General features: G+C 44.0%; 1 protein-coding gene across 4 annotated transcripts; it reads right to left on the minus strand.

Annotated features, from left to right (window-relative positions):
• Positions 1-557: 557 nt before the first annotated feature.
• On the minus strand, positions 558-15,260 carry brpf3a (bromodomain and PHD finger containing, 3a). Of its 4 annotated transcripts, none has more exons than XM_052075630.1 (13): positions 14,906-15,260; positions 11,144-12,635; positions 10,639-10,795; positions 9,914-10,045; positions 9,711-9,839; positions 9,283-9,595; positions 8,905-9,192; positions 7,916-8,440; positions 6,636-6,690; positions 6,466-6,554; positions 6,032-6,129; positions 5,803-5,957; positions 558-2,970 (listed from the first exon to the last, which is right to left on the minus strand). In XM_052075630.1, the coding sequence occupies exons 2-13, from the start codon at positions 12,616-12,618 to the stop codon at positions 2,784-2,786; spliced, it is 3,603 nt and encodes a 1,200-aa protein (XP_051931590.1). In that variant the 5' UTR covers positions 12,619-12,635; positions 14,906-15,260; the 3' UTR covers positions 558-2,783. The 4 variants fall into 4 exon arrangements, with proteins under 4 accessions (XP_051931590.1, XP_051931591.1, XP_051931589.1 ...); XM_052075631.1 differs by having other exon boundaries at positions 7,925-8,440; positions 11,144-12,639; XM_052075629.1 differs by having other exon boundaries at positions 11,144-12,639.
• Positions 15,261-15,571: the final 311 nt, after the last annotated feature.

The raw sequence follows: 15,571 nt of genomic DNA on the forward strand, positions 1-15,571 counted from the left end.
TTAAATAAATGTGCATAGTGGGTTTGTTGTAACTACGTGCAATTTCAAAACCACATTAATAAATAAATTGTTGAAGTGATACTAAAATGTTGTACATGTTTTGGACCACACTTGCTTTGCTGAACAGCTCTGATGGTACATTAACAAATTAATGAGAAAAAAAATTTGATCATGTATCACAGGATACATGGTGGTTATCTAGAATCTTGCAGATCTTAATTCAATATTCTCGACCCTGCTCTTGATTCAGAGCTCTTCAAACTGCAGAAGTTTTCCAGGGAGTTCGTGTTGCAGCTAAATACAAAAAAAATGTTGTGAAGTTGCTGTCCATCAGAGTATATATTTCCAAGTTTTAGGGAAATTTGGTGATGCATCCTTTATAAAGGACAGTACTGTGTTTTGGCTTGAAAAAAATCCAACACATTTTTGAGAGAAATGCATTTTGTTGGGTTATTGTTTCAGATTTAAAACGTTAAAATCAAAACACAACCTTTTCAAACAAAAAAAATTTTTTAGATTGTTTCAGATGAGATGGGGAGAGAGAAACAAGTATTCAGTTGATTCAAACAGCTTTTATTGTTGTGTGAGAAAATATGGCCTTTTGCACACAAGACCTGCCAAGGACAGGGAAAAACCTCGGGATGGCTCAGGTCATGTGATTTATTTATTTATTTATTTGTTTTGTTTTTTTTTTAAAGAAAACCTTCCGGCAAGTTGTCACGGTTTCAAGAGCTACGAAGCGTCATACACACAAAAAAGTATTTTCCCATATTTGACATATTTGTCTTTGCTTTAAAATAACACTCTCAACTGCTGTTTTTCCTTTTTGTTTCTATAAATTAAAATTCTAAAATGGCATTCCTTTTAAATTACTTCCTGTTAGCCGGTATAAACAAACATTTACATATGTACAAAACTATACACATGCACCGTTTACTACTACGCTTAGTAATCACAATCGCATTATATGTAACACACGCACTGGAGCCAGTTTGTGCTTTTCAAGTCGATCGACCGCAGTAGCCTTTGTATGCACTTAGCAGGTACTCCACATACACTTTCACAATATGGAAAAACTTAAATACAGACTACAAGTCCCACATAATGTATACCTCATCATGGCTGGACTACAGTACACTGTTTTCTGCAAAAAAAGTAAAAATAGTAATAAATAATAGAATTATACAGGGGAACCTCCAAAATGTGATTTTTTTTTCTTCCCGTTACTTTTTGTGTGTTACCACCACAGAAAAATGCACTAGTGACGGGAAAGAGGAAAAGTGTGATAAAGTTAGGAGCGGCTGGACAATGGTTGTCCTGGTTGCTCAATATAATATGAGCAACACAATTAAAGATTCTCTTAAGTGAATTCAGTGGTTTATTTCTGAATAGAACTACAGTATTAAACTATGGAAGTATAATGATATATATATTTTTAATAGTCTGCTGGTGTGGCTGCTTTAGAGTGTCTCGTCGCAGCGTAGAAAAGCCCCGCAAAGTCCTGGTGGGTATATTTCAACCACCGGAGTCTTGAAACGGTTATTTTTTTTTTGTGGCTCAAACATGTAGTGATATGTTGGCCGAAGAAAGTTGCCAGCTGAAGTAGGATCCCTTTTTCCTGGCTGTAGTGTTGATATTTGATTCACGGTTGGGGGATTGGGTGGGGGGCTGTTTTTCAGGGCACACAGCTGACATGCCCACAGTGCATAAAAGTGTACCGGTAGTCTTTTTTTTTTTTTTTGTCCACCATTAAGTTTCATTTCATGCTTGACTTTTTTTAATCATTCATATTTGTCAGGGTTGTTAACAACTCTTCTCTTATCTGTGGTGTCAAAATTAGCCGACATTTTTTTCACTTTACAGTGACTTTACTGATCAAATACAATCAAGCAGATGTGAATTCAAATAAATTCATTACACTGTACAGTTGTCCAAAATATTGAACACAAAAGCTTTTCTTGAAGTAGAGTGCTAATTTTAAAAGAATAATTTCATAATTTTACTGTTTTTCCTGAATGAGTTTTCCTCGTTGAAGCAAGTTAAATCCCATTTGACTTTTTTCAACTTTTTTACAAAATAAAGAAACTTTCTTCTCATGAGAGTTTACCGAAAAAAGAAATGGCATTTGAAAACATTTAAAATATTTATATAGATTTTTTCACTTCTGTATAATTTGACTTTAATCTAGGAAGTAAATGTGTTTGATTTATTCAACTCATTCCTATCATCTTCTTGACTCTCCATTACATTGCTGTCAGGCCTTTACAAAGAGCGAGTAGTTTTACTTTATTTTAGTTTTACTTAGCTACATTATGCATATACTTTGGCTCATGTCCCTTAGGAAAGGTGCTTAAAACATTACCTGTACAGTTAGCAACGATTTTCTGACACACAACAAACTTCACATGATCCCTTTTGGGGAAAAATTGATTTGAAATTGGAGCAACTTTGAAGTCAACCTCAGCAGCTTGTGTTCGGAGATTCCGCTGTATAATCTGGTGTCTACTGTTTATAAAAGTGTGTGAAGTCCAGCCATGAAGTGAGTGTCAAGTGAGACTTTCACAAAATACAATCTAAATACATCTTTCCCTTTTCAGAGTTCAATATTTACAAATCTTGAATCACTTTGGCCAAACTGTCAAAAGAAATCATTCGATAAAAACGCAAAGCAAGCAAGTTGTGTCAAACTCACTTCCACTTCTCCACTACTTACCCTTCATCATGAGAGCACCTGGAGAAGTTCCTATTTTGTTTGCGGTTCAATGCCAATAAAAGAATAAAAGTCATATAAAGTTGGAGGTGGGTGTGAAGTTGAGGTTGCCTCGGATACGGTTCAAGTGCATCATGGCCCGGTCGTATGCCGTGTGCACTGACTTGCGAACGCTTGGCTTCTTGCCTTCCATCAGGCGAAGTTTGTCCACCGTGTCATCCATTCCCATGGGCAGCAGTTTATCCCGAGGGAGCCACTGCCTGAAAATTAAGGGGGGAGGGGGGGGGACCCATTATGGACAATTGACTTTAATTACATGTCTACAGAGTTGCCTATAACCAAGATGTTCTACACTGCCCTCGCCCACTTCCCCAATACTAATTTACATAAAGCCCTTATACAAAGATTCTCCACCCATGATTTGCCAGCTTAGCTGATCCAAGATCCAAAGCCAAGCTCAAGCAGGACTTTGAACAATTCTTTTGACCTAAACTGTCAAAAATGGAAGAAGAGCAGGGAACTCGACCACCGTTCACGAATATGTCCGTAATTTGCAAACACATTTGTCCTAGAATATACAGTGGATATAAAAAGGCTACAGTATTTTCCGGATTATAAATCAGTTTTTTTTTCATAGTTTGGCCGGGGGTGCGACTTATGTGTGAAATAATTAACACATTCTATCATTTGACATGTTATTTTCACATTAAACTCCAAGAGGGGGCTCTAGGCCTGTGTTGACGCTTTCAACATTGACAAAAAAATAAACTACGATGACTCTGACGTCAGTGAAGAGTTGCTTAAAAGTGACACAGTGGATGAAGATTTCATTGGATTTAGTGATTTGGAGTGACACTAGTGGTTTGGTAAACTTGTTAGCATGATCATTATGCTACAGTTACCTGAATAACTCTTAATTTTACGTGAACATACCTGGCAAATTCTCAGTTCATTGTTTATGCATCATTTAACATTAGCATATCATACTCTTATTCAGACCGTTGTTTTAATTTTATTTGCCTTCAAATATGACATGTCTGTTCTTGGTGTTGCATTTTATCACATAAATGTCCCCCCAAAATGCGACTTATGTATGTTTTTTTGTTCTTTATTATACATTTCATGGCTGGTGCGACTTATACTCTGGAGCGATTTATAGTCCGGAAAATACGGTAATCCCAGAAGGATAGGAAATTATAATACAATATATATATATATATATTTTGTGTGTGTGCGATTTCAAGTATGGCTTCTCGCAATCATAAAAGCATTAGAATCCAAGAAAAAAACTTTAAAAAAAATAATGATCTGAAATACGTGGAGTGTTTTGCTAGTTCCTGAAATTTTCAAAGTTCCCTGAATGCGCTATGGTGATTGCGACAGACTATGTGATTCCGCTTTCTCCGAGTGAGCTTCAAACTGTTTGACTGCCCCATTTGGGATTTACTATAAAACTAGATGCACAACAAAAAGAATTCCACCCATTGTGTATTCAAATACAAGACATGTTTCATTTTAAAAACATCTCCAGTGCGAATAAAAAAGTCAATGTAAAAGCCCTACTGAGATGCTGACGAGAAATTAGCATCGACTTTGCAGAGTTTATATTCCTTCAAATAGCTTATATTCACTCACAAATGCTGTAGGAACACATACGTACAGGTAATATGAACATTTTCAAAGACACATATCCGTTGTAATCTTTGAAAAACAAGTTATATTAAATGAGCTCAACAGCAACATTATTTTTCTTCTTCTGATCTCATTGCGTATACTCCATGCATGCATGGACCTGCAATAGCCCTAAGTGGCCAAGTGTATGCGCACAGCAGGAATTGCCTTTATTATTAGTTTATGTCTATATTTCCACATGAGATTGCATGAAATACAATACCCAAGGTCCCAAGGTTAGTCTAGTACAGGGGTGTCAAACGCATTTCACATTGTGGGCCACATACGGCCTCAATAGATGTCAAGTGGGCCGGACCATTACAATTATATCATACTCTGCTATAAATAACCAAAATACTGTATCATGTCTCTCCTTTGATTTTGTACAAAGAATCACAAGAACATTAGGAAAATGTTGAAATTTAATGAACATATCTTTTACAAAACATTTGACAAAATGACGACTCTCTGTTTCAAATCTGCCGATAAATCTGGTATAGTATTCCTCGTCAGGCTAATATTGGCAAAAGCTAGCCGCTTCTCGGGAGATACAAGTTCAGCCACCTTCATCATGCATCGTTTAACAAAGTCACTGTCGGAATATGGCTTTGATGCTAATGCTATTTTGCTAGCAATGTGGTTGCTGGCTTTTACTGCTGTGTTGGGTCTGTCTCAGTGACAGACTGAGACTGCTGATGTCTTCTTCTCTGATCGAAACAATGCTGTCTTCTACTGTGATCAAAACAGTATTCCCCTAGCGGATGATCCACAAATTGCAGCTCATCAAATATATTAATTCTGTTTCTTTTATGTACTTTTTCACTTTTAAATTATCTTACGGGCCTGATAGACCCTTCTTGGGGGCCGGTTCCGTGTTTGACACCCCTGGTCTAGTAAGTCCAAAGACTTGCGAAAATAAAAAGGAAAAACAATGCAGATAAGGTCAAACGAATGCATTACAGCGGTAAGGGAGATGGTTCTTCACGGTTTTAATGTGTGCAAAAACGCAATGAGGCAAAGGGACACGTGCAGCAAAATGAAAATGCACGATGCTTGAATTTCACATATTTACAAGGTCCTTTTGTACATGGCAAAAAAGAACAGTGTTCAAGAATAAAGTGTTCAAGGTACGGGGATGAATAAGTATGATGGTAGTTGTAAGTTTTGCTGGTTGAATAAATTAAGTTTTGAAATCACTGAATAGATGTTTTTATGAATCCCGATTTCAGTATCAATCCAAAATACTCAGGCTTATGTTTTTTCTATCATCACCCAGCCCTACACACCCCTGGTCAAATGGCGGGTTTTGCTGATAAATCATTTGATTGCATCACATTCCAGTATTAATGCGACATTTAACCTGTACAGCTCAATATGGTGTCAGAACCCAGCATCTTGGGTCGAGCCATTCTGGGTCTTACCAGGTCCTTTTGGTGTCAAAGAAGAGCACCAGGAAGAGCTTTTGTCCAGCCTCCGCCCGCCTCCACTCGCCCAGCTTGAGCACCTCCACGGGAGGCACTGGGATGGGGATGCCGTTGTGAAGAAGTCCTTCCTGGGGCATATCTGGGTCAACAATCTGCCACGGGGAGGGGGAATTATGAACAATGGCTCTTTCAGCGGAAGTGAGGCTCGGCGTGGATTCTTTCTCACCATGGCCGGGTATGATGGATAGCCTCTGCATTTGGCCCACACCAGATCGAGAGGCGCCAACTCCGTCTCGCTGTCTGGACAAAGAAGTGTAGGCTTGCCTGTGGACAACAAAAACAGTTGATTTGGATTTGAAAGCTTGATTAGGAATCAGCGACTCTCAACATGTTTATATGTGCGTGCAGGCTCACGCTAGTGGGGTGTGAAGGATTCTTTGAGTTAAATGTTTAAACTGCGCAAAATATTACAGCGGCCTAAACTTTTTCTTGTTAACTCCAGTAAAGATCATTTGTTAAAAACATTTCGGTTGTAATACATAGACGCTTATTCAGGTACCATCAGTTGCAAGTTGGTAAGTCAAATAAATACATACACCCACATTGTCATATTGATGTGTGTGTGGCCTAAGGCTGTATATGTCCTCAGACAAAACAAACCCGAGTCCGAGATGTCTCTGCTGTCATTGATGGGATCCTTGGCCAGAGCGGGTTTCCCTCGGCTACGTTTGGGAGGCGATGCCATGCAGCTGGATGCAAACAGAGAAAGGGAGAACTCTTGAATTTCGGGGTCAAATTTCAATGGCAGACGGTAAGTGCGCCCCACTCACTTGAGTTTTTGGTCTTCGTCGTGTTCCTCAAAGGTGTGTTTTCCGTTTGTTAGGTCTAAACATAAAAACAAAAAGAAATTTGCCAAATGATCATCAAAATTTGATACCATGCTCGAGCAACATTAGATCAAATGGACTAAATCAGGGGTGTCCAAAGTCAGTCCTCAAGGGCCGCTGACCTGCCTGTTTTCCAGCTTTCCCAGGAGCAACACACCTGATTCAAATAATCAGGAACATTCTAATGCTGCTTCAGAGCTGGCTGATGAGCTGATCGTCTGAATCAGGTGTGTTGCAGCCCAAAGAGATGGAAAACAGGCAGGACAGTGGCCCTACATGACCGGAGCTGGACATGCCTTGACGAAATAGTTTGGCCATGAAGCTTTGTCTGCCTGTCAAGTCTACCCGCTTCTGATTGTGGCTGATTTGTTTCAATTCTCTGGTCAGAATTTGAGCCCTATAATTAACCCAAAATGGCTACTTCAAACCATAATAGCCGACTTCTGGCTCATATACCAGCATGGGTTCTTGACAGGTTTCATGAACCGTTAGGATAATACACATCCACCCAATGTTGTGTCGATCAGTGAAACTGGTGTCGGGGGGCATATTTGACAAATGAACTTCTCAGGAGGAGTGATGGGTGAGATGGCATGCTACAGAGGAGGGACTGGATGCATGAAAAGATGAGTAATTGCATGAAAACATATCCTGCCAATAGAGGGCGCCTATGAATCTCTTTTCTCATGCACGAATTTGCTCAAGTTCTGACATTGGGGAACGGAGTCGTTAAAATGTATTCCTGTGCTTTGCCCACACGCAATGATAAAAATTCAAATTCTTCACCATTTGGGGTGGAGAATACAAAGTTCAAATTTGGTAGCAATTTAAAATGAGGAAAAACGATAACATTGATGAAAGATAAAATCAAGTTACATTGATGAAAGAAAGATTGAATTAAATAATGCACAACTTTCAAGAGTAAAAAATATTCAAAATACTTAACTTAGTAGGAAAGCTCATGTCCACTGTTGTGTATGTAGTGAAATGTGCCATGTTGTTTACATCCACGCTCATGCAGTAGTGGACTGTAAATGCTTTATTTTTTATTTTTTGTGGAGGACACTACTCCAAAACAGTATCGTTGATGCAGTTACATGAATCTTCATTGTTTCTCATACAGTGCAAGCGTAGCCAACTAATACTCTCTAAGCTGACCGCAATTCAATGTTGCTATGTCCCTGTTTCAGGAATCCACAAGACACAAACAAGAAGTTGCTCACCTGCCTCACCAGAGTCTTTGTCCGCCTCGCTGTCTGAGCTGTGGCCTCGAGACCTCAGGTGGCGTGAGGAGGGCGAAGGGGGAGTGAGCGGTAAGACGGTGATGTTGGCGTGGGGTGAATGCGGGCCGGCGGAGACGCCGCCCAAGCCGTCGGTCTGATCCTCTGCCGCTTTGCAGTTGTGCTGCGGCGGAAATCTCTTTTTGCAGGCTCTCGCGCCGTTTTTGGCCTTCTTGAACAGGACGGACGTGCGCCGGCCGACGCCCACCGCGAGCTGAGCTGGCGGCGTTCCCAACGGCGTGCCCTCGTGGACAGCTTCTGGTCGGCAAGACGGCGTCTCGCCCACTTCGGCCTCCTCCTCGCCTTGGCTTTTGCTGCCGCTTCGTGACGATCTCTGCCGCTTGTAGGAGCGCCCGGGCGACCGCTGGCCTCCTGTTACGATGCCCAGGATGGGCGGTTCTAGAGGAGCGTCGCCTTGCAGCGGGGATGATGCCGGACAGGTAAGTTCTAACACAGGAGGGGAGTCATCTGTGTGGGGGAAAATCATGTATCATGGTCATGAAAAATCAACTACCTCAGTGGTGTCCACGGTTTGGGCTGGGGCGTCGTTTTTTTGGGGGGTGGGAGCGCTAAAATAATAATACAAGATCCCACTTCAACCAAAGAACATTAAATATCACAATCATACCAATGACGTTTTTTCTTGAGATAACACTAAACTGGAATTTACACATTTTCAATACACTGTGACGTGCTTAGCATATAATGGCTGACAGCATAGTGAAGTGTTTTTAGCTCAAGGTGAAGCGTCACATTTTGAGGTTGTGAATAACACGCAATGATCACAATAAGTGGTCATTGTTTAATATTTATGGCCTGCAAATATTTTTCGCACTAACAATTACTGTTGTAACTTTACACCCAGACCTTTTGCTATGGCAGTGATGCGGCTATTTTTCAGCCTCTCCGTGTAGCAAAAGAAGCTTTATTACCTGCGAACACAACTCCGTGATCTAGAATCTTCCTTTTTGCCTTCTTCTTTTTCTTTTTCTCATCCTCCTCTTGCACTTCATCCTTGGTGTTCAGCGTCTGCGTGTTTTGCTGCTGCTGGTTCGCCTTCAGCCTCAGCGTGTTGATTTCTCGCCGCAGCAGTCGAATGCGTTTGGTTCGTCCGCCGCTGGTTCGCATGGAAGTCACTACATCCAATTTGTCCAGCAAGGCCTTAAGCTGTTCGTCCGTGCGCAGGTGAAGCCTGTTGTCGGGGTCCAAGAGGGAGTCGACTGGTTGAGAGGGAGAACAAAAGCATAAGTGTGAATTTTGGGGTGTCACCCAAGGCAAACTCAACCCAGACTGACTAAATGGTGCCTCACCATCATCCCAGGTGCACTGCTGAAAGCCGTGCTTGTTGGGAGACTCGGGCAGGTGCATGCCGGTGCTCGGGTCCAGGCCAATGTTCTGCGACTGCCTGTGGGCGTGGCGCAGGACGGCCCCACCTACCTCGCGCAGCTGTAAGGCCGTTTTGTGGAACAAAGTGTCCTTGGAGTTGTACTTGAGGCAGTTAGAGATCATGAGCTCAAAGTCCGCCTCGAGTTCAGCGACGGAGCAGTAGGCATGCCCCTCTAGCTTGGCTCGCATGGTGGACAGGTCCATGGGCTGGGATACGAACTCCAGGTAGTCTGGGACCTTGCGAATGAGTCGAATGACAACATGAGCCGCGAGCAATCGCAAGGAAAGTTTTAAAACTGACATTGACCAAAAAATGGTTGCAGAATTACAGCTAAATGAACTTTTTACCAACCTCTGCTAGATTGACCGGCTGAGAGAAGATTTTGGCAGTGTCCTTCTCCTGCAGCTGCTCTAAGGTGGTCCGCAAGAGCACCAGTGCCGGGGTCAGCTTCAGCTCCGTTGCAGCCTGCTGAATTTTCATCTGAAAAGGAAATTCAGGGCTTGAATGCTCAGGCTTTGCTGAGAACTCCTGCTAAAATTACACCCATGACCCACCTGCTCCCTCTTTAGGCGCTCTCTCTTGCGAATGAGTTCCACCAGAAGTCTGGCTCTTTCCAAGTCTTGCCTTAACTTCTGCCAGTACCGCAGTTCCTCTCGGGCAGCACACAGCTTCTCATCTGGCTCCTTCTAAACACACAAGAAAAGGCTAATGTTAAATGTGCGTCAACCAGATCAGCACATATTTTTCCTAAAAACGCTAACCGGTCTCATAGTGCGGCACTGAACTAATGTTCCCTCAATATTCACAGGGGACTGGGACCGAGCCCGGCTGCAAATGGCAAATAATCTGTGATGAATTGATGCCGTCCCAACAATTCGCAATCGCCTATGGATGCCGCAAGATGGTAGTAAAGCAGTACATTGGTCGAAATGAAGTTCTCAACGCACATCAATATAGCCCCCTAATATTGGCATATAGGGAAGTATTCAGTTTTTTTTTTTTAAAGCAAATAATAATGACTATGCAGGGGAACATAATTTTCATTGCATGTTAGTTTATTTACAGCTCGACTTACTCAGTGTGTATCTGGGCCTCTTTACTTTAGTTGAACACAAAGCTATTTCTCCCATGTATGAATATCATTTTTTTTTTTTTTAGTAAATAATAATTTTCAAACCGCTTAAGTGAAACTCAATAATGTCAAATGGCACACCTGATGCTCTCTCACGGTATCAGCGGTTGAGACTCACTTACTCCTTGTTTTTCCACCGTTCCTCACCTGCTGGGCAGTCCGGTGGGCCTGCATGCAGGGGTGAAGTCGACGTATCAGAGGCATCCCGTTCCGCGACTGTCGCTTGAGGAGCCAGTAATTGTGAAGCCTCTGCATAAACTGATTCTTCCGCTGGACTTCTACTCCTGTGCAGATCTTGTTGAGCCTGTTGAGAGGACATATTAATTCTTACAAGTACTTGTGATGCCAAAAGCAATAAGGCAAGCACAGTTGGATTGAGTGTTGATCTAATTTGGCGACGTGAGGATGTGGTCGGTCTGTTTGTTTTCAAGTGAATCTTTATTCCCGCTGGTATTTCCTGTAGATAAATTAGCAAGCGACACAGTCTGGTTCCGGAGGACTTAAATTCTCCTGCTGTGGAGGGTGTCTCAGAGTTTCAAGTAAGACAGTAGGAAACATACCGCATACAGTATTTTCGCTTTCAATGAGCGGTAGCAGGCTGCAGCTTCCCTTTCACTGAAGATAGCAAATGGACGAATGGCGATGATCTCACCTGTGGGAGGGAATTTGAGGCACAAGCAGCACAGGCACATTGGAACGACGCGTGGGCCCTTTCGTGCTCTTCTTCTTTTGGCCCTTGGATGTTTTCTTTGCGGACGGCGTGGGGGAGCTCTGCGTGTATGACCGCTGCCCCCTGTTTCCCCTACCCCCCACCAGTCTCCCTTCAACGGACTCATCTCCGGACGCGTCCCGCCGGGACCCCACCGGGGAGTGGTGCTCGCAGAAGGCGGTCTTCTTCACTGAGAAGGTGGTCCCGTTGACGCCCGTCTCACGGACCGGGTCTATCTTCATGTAGAGTCCGGCTTTCTGGGCGCAGGTGACATGAAAGGCGCGGTAGCAGTTGGCTTTGTGGCACTGGATGGACGCGCCGTGGCCCTTCTGCTTGCACAGGTAGCAGGTGAGCTTCCAACGGGCCGGGGGGATGTTCTTCACCCCCTCCACGGGCTCCAGGAAGACTGTGTTGGCGAAGCACACCTCCGGGATCCATATGGCACACACCACGTGGGCCCAGCGCCCGTCGCTGGTCTGCTTGAAGGCACCTCCTCGGTTAGGACACAGGACGCAATCTACGGGGCGGGAGGGCGACTGCAGGCAGCAGCGGCATAGCCACTGGCCCTCGGGTACGTAGGGCACGCCGTAGCACTCCTGGTGCACGGCGAGGTTGCAAATGTCGCAGAAGAGGATGACGTTGCTGTTCAGGCACTCGTCGTCCAGGCATACGCAGCAGAAGGCGTCCTCGTCCACGGCGCACTGGGACAGCGCCTGGCTGCGGGACTCCAAGATGGACTCCCTCTCCAAGCGGTCGATCAGCAGCTCAAAGGTGTCGGCGGACACGGATGCGTGGCCGTCGGACACTCGCTTCTGGTTCACCATCTCCAGCCAAGCCAGGTCTTCCTCGTCCATGTCGTACTCAGCCACTCTGTCCAGCTCCTCGCCAGACTTCTCAATGAAGCGGTAATAGGCGTTGGGGAGGGGAGAGGCTTCGATTGGGCAAACGGAGCCGAGTGTGCGGAAGGTGGGCTCCGGGAGCGGACTCTGGACCTGCAGGGGATTGGTAGATGCCAGTTGCTGTTGGGAGCTGGGTCGTTTGTTTTGCTGTGATGCGTTTTTGCAATTCCTCCTCCCTTTGCTGTTGGAGGGTTTCCTCCTCTGAGTTTGCACGCTGTTCTCCTTGTTGCTGTTGCACTCGACAATGTCCTGGGCCATCATCTCGTCCTCTGTGATCACCGGCAGGGGATCGGTGATGTTGATCCGGTGCAGCCTGCCGTCCAGGTCCACCTCCACGATCTTCTGCGCCTGGGCGTATGTCAGCGTCTCCCGCGAAGGAGAAAGCTGCAGTCTGTAGGGCGAGGGCGAGCGCAACTGGCCCGCCGAGCCTCTGCCCCTGCCTCGCCCTCTGCCTCGGCCGCGACCCATGGTGAGCTCACTGACAGCTGTCTTACATTCCCACCTTCTCCCCTTCTGCATGGAGGGCCTTACACCAGCTACCTTAACACAAGCAAAAGAAGACAAATTAATGCCAAGACTAAATGTTGTGAGAAAATAACGTTCTAGCAAGACTAAAGAGGACATGTTATGATAAGAGGACTTTTTAATGTCTTGTAAACAATGTTTGAGTGCCTACCCCCCAGTTGTGAAATTAAACAACCATGTACCTGCAAATCTTTTATCTGGCCATCTCTGAAACTGTCTCCTGGAGAAAAATGTCTTGCTTACTGTTAAATTACATTTACTGGTAGGCTAATTTATATTACCACCCCATACCGAGTTTCTCATCCCATGTCTGGATCACCGAGGCTGGACGAAGATCCAGAGCCACTTTCCAGTGACAGCTGGACACACCATCAGAAACACTACCACACAGAAGCACTGTGATTTAGAAATACTGCACTCACATACCTCATGTCTGTGTCGCAGCTGCTTTTATGCCAAAACGGAAAGGGAGGCAAGGGTGCACTGTTTTGTTGGATTCACAGATTAGCAGCAGCTAACAGTGTTGGCTTGTGATAATCGGTGAACATTCTTAATCACTCGGTGAATTTGACCACACGCTGGCAGTTAGTTATGTGTGCTTTCGTGACGTGTACATCTACCAAATACTCATAGTTCTGTCTGCATAAGGGAAAATGCTGTCATTGTCTTGACCGGACTTAACATTTTACTTTGCGTACACTTGGGATTCTGTTACTGCAAGGAAATGCTGTAAGCATGCCTGTTAAGTCCCCTAGCGCCATACCTAGACGTCACAGTAACAAACTCCAGGCTCTCTATTGGCCCAGCAGCATATTAGCCAGAATAAGAGCTGGCTCGCTCATTGAGGTCCTCTCAAAAGAGGCCAATTTCCACAAGGCAAGAAATGGGGTGTGTGACGAGTACGGTTGTTCGTGGGGTATTTTGATGAAAAACGTGAAAATAATGCAAAACGCATCTTTGAAGAAGAAGCATCTGTCGATGTTGTAATGTATGTTTGAACTGCAGGTGCAAACAACAATTTGCTTTACCGATGATTAAATACAAAAGATTAACATCTCGGTGGTCAAATAAAGTTTTGGAAGAAGCTACTTAACAACGTTTGTTACTTTGGTAGAACAGCACTGCATAAGCCTGAAGGCTGTTTCTTATAGTTTGCCTTTTGTGCCGCTGAATGGGGTAATTGTATTAGACAAATAAAGTGACTTTTTAAACAGTTAAAACTATATTTAAATATTTTAAAAGGCACGTTTGTTGATACAGGTTCTATTTGCATACCTTTCAACTTTTCAGAGCGCCAACCTGTATAAACCGTATCCTTATAAAGAGCAAAAAATCCTTAACATAACAAAGCATTTTATATGTAAAAATAACGGCAGAAAAAAACCCACACGAATTTTCAATTATATTTATTGTAGATCTCCATAATACAATGTCTGGTTAATGTCTAATCATCATTCTACTTAGTGGCATTACTGTGTTCAGAGTTGTGTTCCTGCGTTACTTTTTTCACCAACTCCAAATCATTTGGAGTTGGTGAAAAAAACCCGGAAATTTTCTGAATCCGTATGATTCGTGCGATATGGCCGTATACCCAAGATTCACCACAGAATCCGTATGATTCGTGCGATATGGCCATATACCCAAGATTCACCACAAAATCCGTATGAACTATGGCTAAACCGTATGAGTTGAGAGGGTATGTATTTGGCGCTCGTTCAGCTATACACATGTGTGTCTAATGGCTTGGCCGGTGCGATTCTGTTGCCTGCAAGGTGACACGCCCCGTCTCTGTCGCAATTGGTCCAATTGGGAGCCAGTGTCGCTGTCACGTTCCTCCGTGTCCAATCGAATATCCGTAATTTTATTTTTACTGGTTGTTGCTGTGTGTAGTTTGGTTGAGGGGCGGTAAATACCAACCCGAGTAGCTCAACGTCCGTCAGCCATTTTGGGCTTACAACAGCGCAGAGGCAACAAGCGACAGAATTATATTTTGCCAACACCAGCAAAAAAAAACAAAACACACACAATGCACCGTGCTGACATGCGGCATTTAAATGTATGTATACATCAGACGACACGACATGGCGATAGTCATGGTATAGATAGTTAGTCCGTTGTAGTCATACATGGCAAATTAAAAAAAAAAAAGCAGGGATATCTATGATCGCGTTTCTCTGTCGGACAGGGCACTAAACACATACATACATATGCACACAGAACTCGGACAACATCATGGCAATTTCTCGATTAAATTCCAAACGCCGAACATGTCTTGCCTTACCGTGAAAAGTGGTCCTCAGCTTTGCGAGTGACAAACAGGAGGGAGGGTGGTGAAGAAAAAAAGGACCTCGCTAAATGTCAGATCAGGCTTGGAACCACCGCGGCGGACATGCTAGCTGTTAGCCTAGCTCGCCGGTCATTTGGGGACCGACTCGGCGGCATCCTCTTCTCAAACCCCCCTGGTTACGACGAAGCACCCAAACCCGGCCGCTCACATGGCTGTGCCTTAACCCTTCCAAGCGGTGCCAGTCCACAGCCATGCGATCGCGTAACCGCAAAGATATCAAATTAATGTACCTTGGATGTGGCTAAATATTCGGTCAAGATTGCTCGACAAATACGCCTCCAAACTGCTGTCAGCCAATCAGAGACCGCCGCTTCGCTTCGCGGGCAAGGCGCACCTTATCGTGATTGGTCAGTTTTGCAACGCGAGTTCACCGCACTTGGTCGCGCAATTCCTAACGCGAAAAAGCGATGAGAAAAACAACGGCATGTTGCGAGAGCGCGCCTTTGGTCATCGTGGTTATGTTTACATACAGTGCAGTTAACACTATTCGTGAGTTTTGCGTCTCGGGAGTCTCCCCTGTTTCTAATTGGCAATAGTAATACGGTAGTTGAAACCCCAAATACAGCTCAAACTATGTTCCCAAAACACTTTAAGATAGAT

This window comes from Hippocampus zosterae, chromosome 9 (assembly GCF_025434085.1).
Source record: "Hippocampus zosterae strain Florida chromosome 9, ASM2543408v3, whole genome shotgun sequence".
NCBI lineage: Eukaryota > Metazoa > Chordata > Actinopteri > Syngnathiformes > Syngnathidae > Hippocampus > Hippocampus zosterae.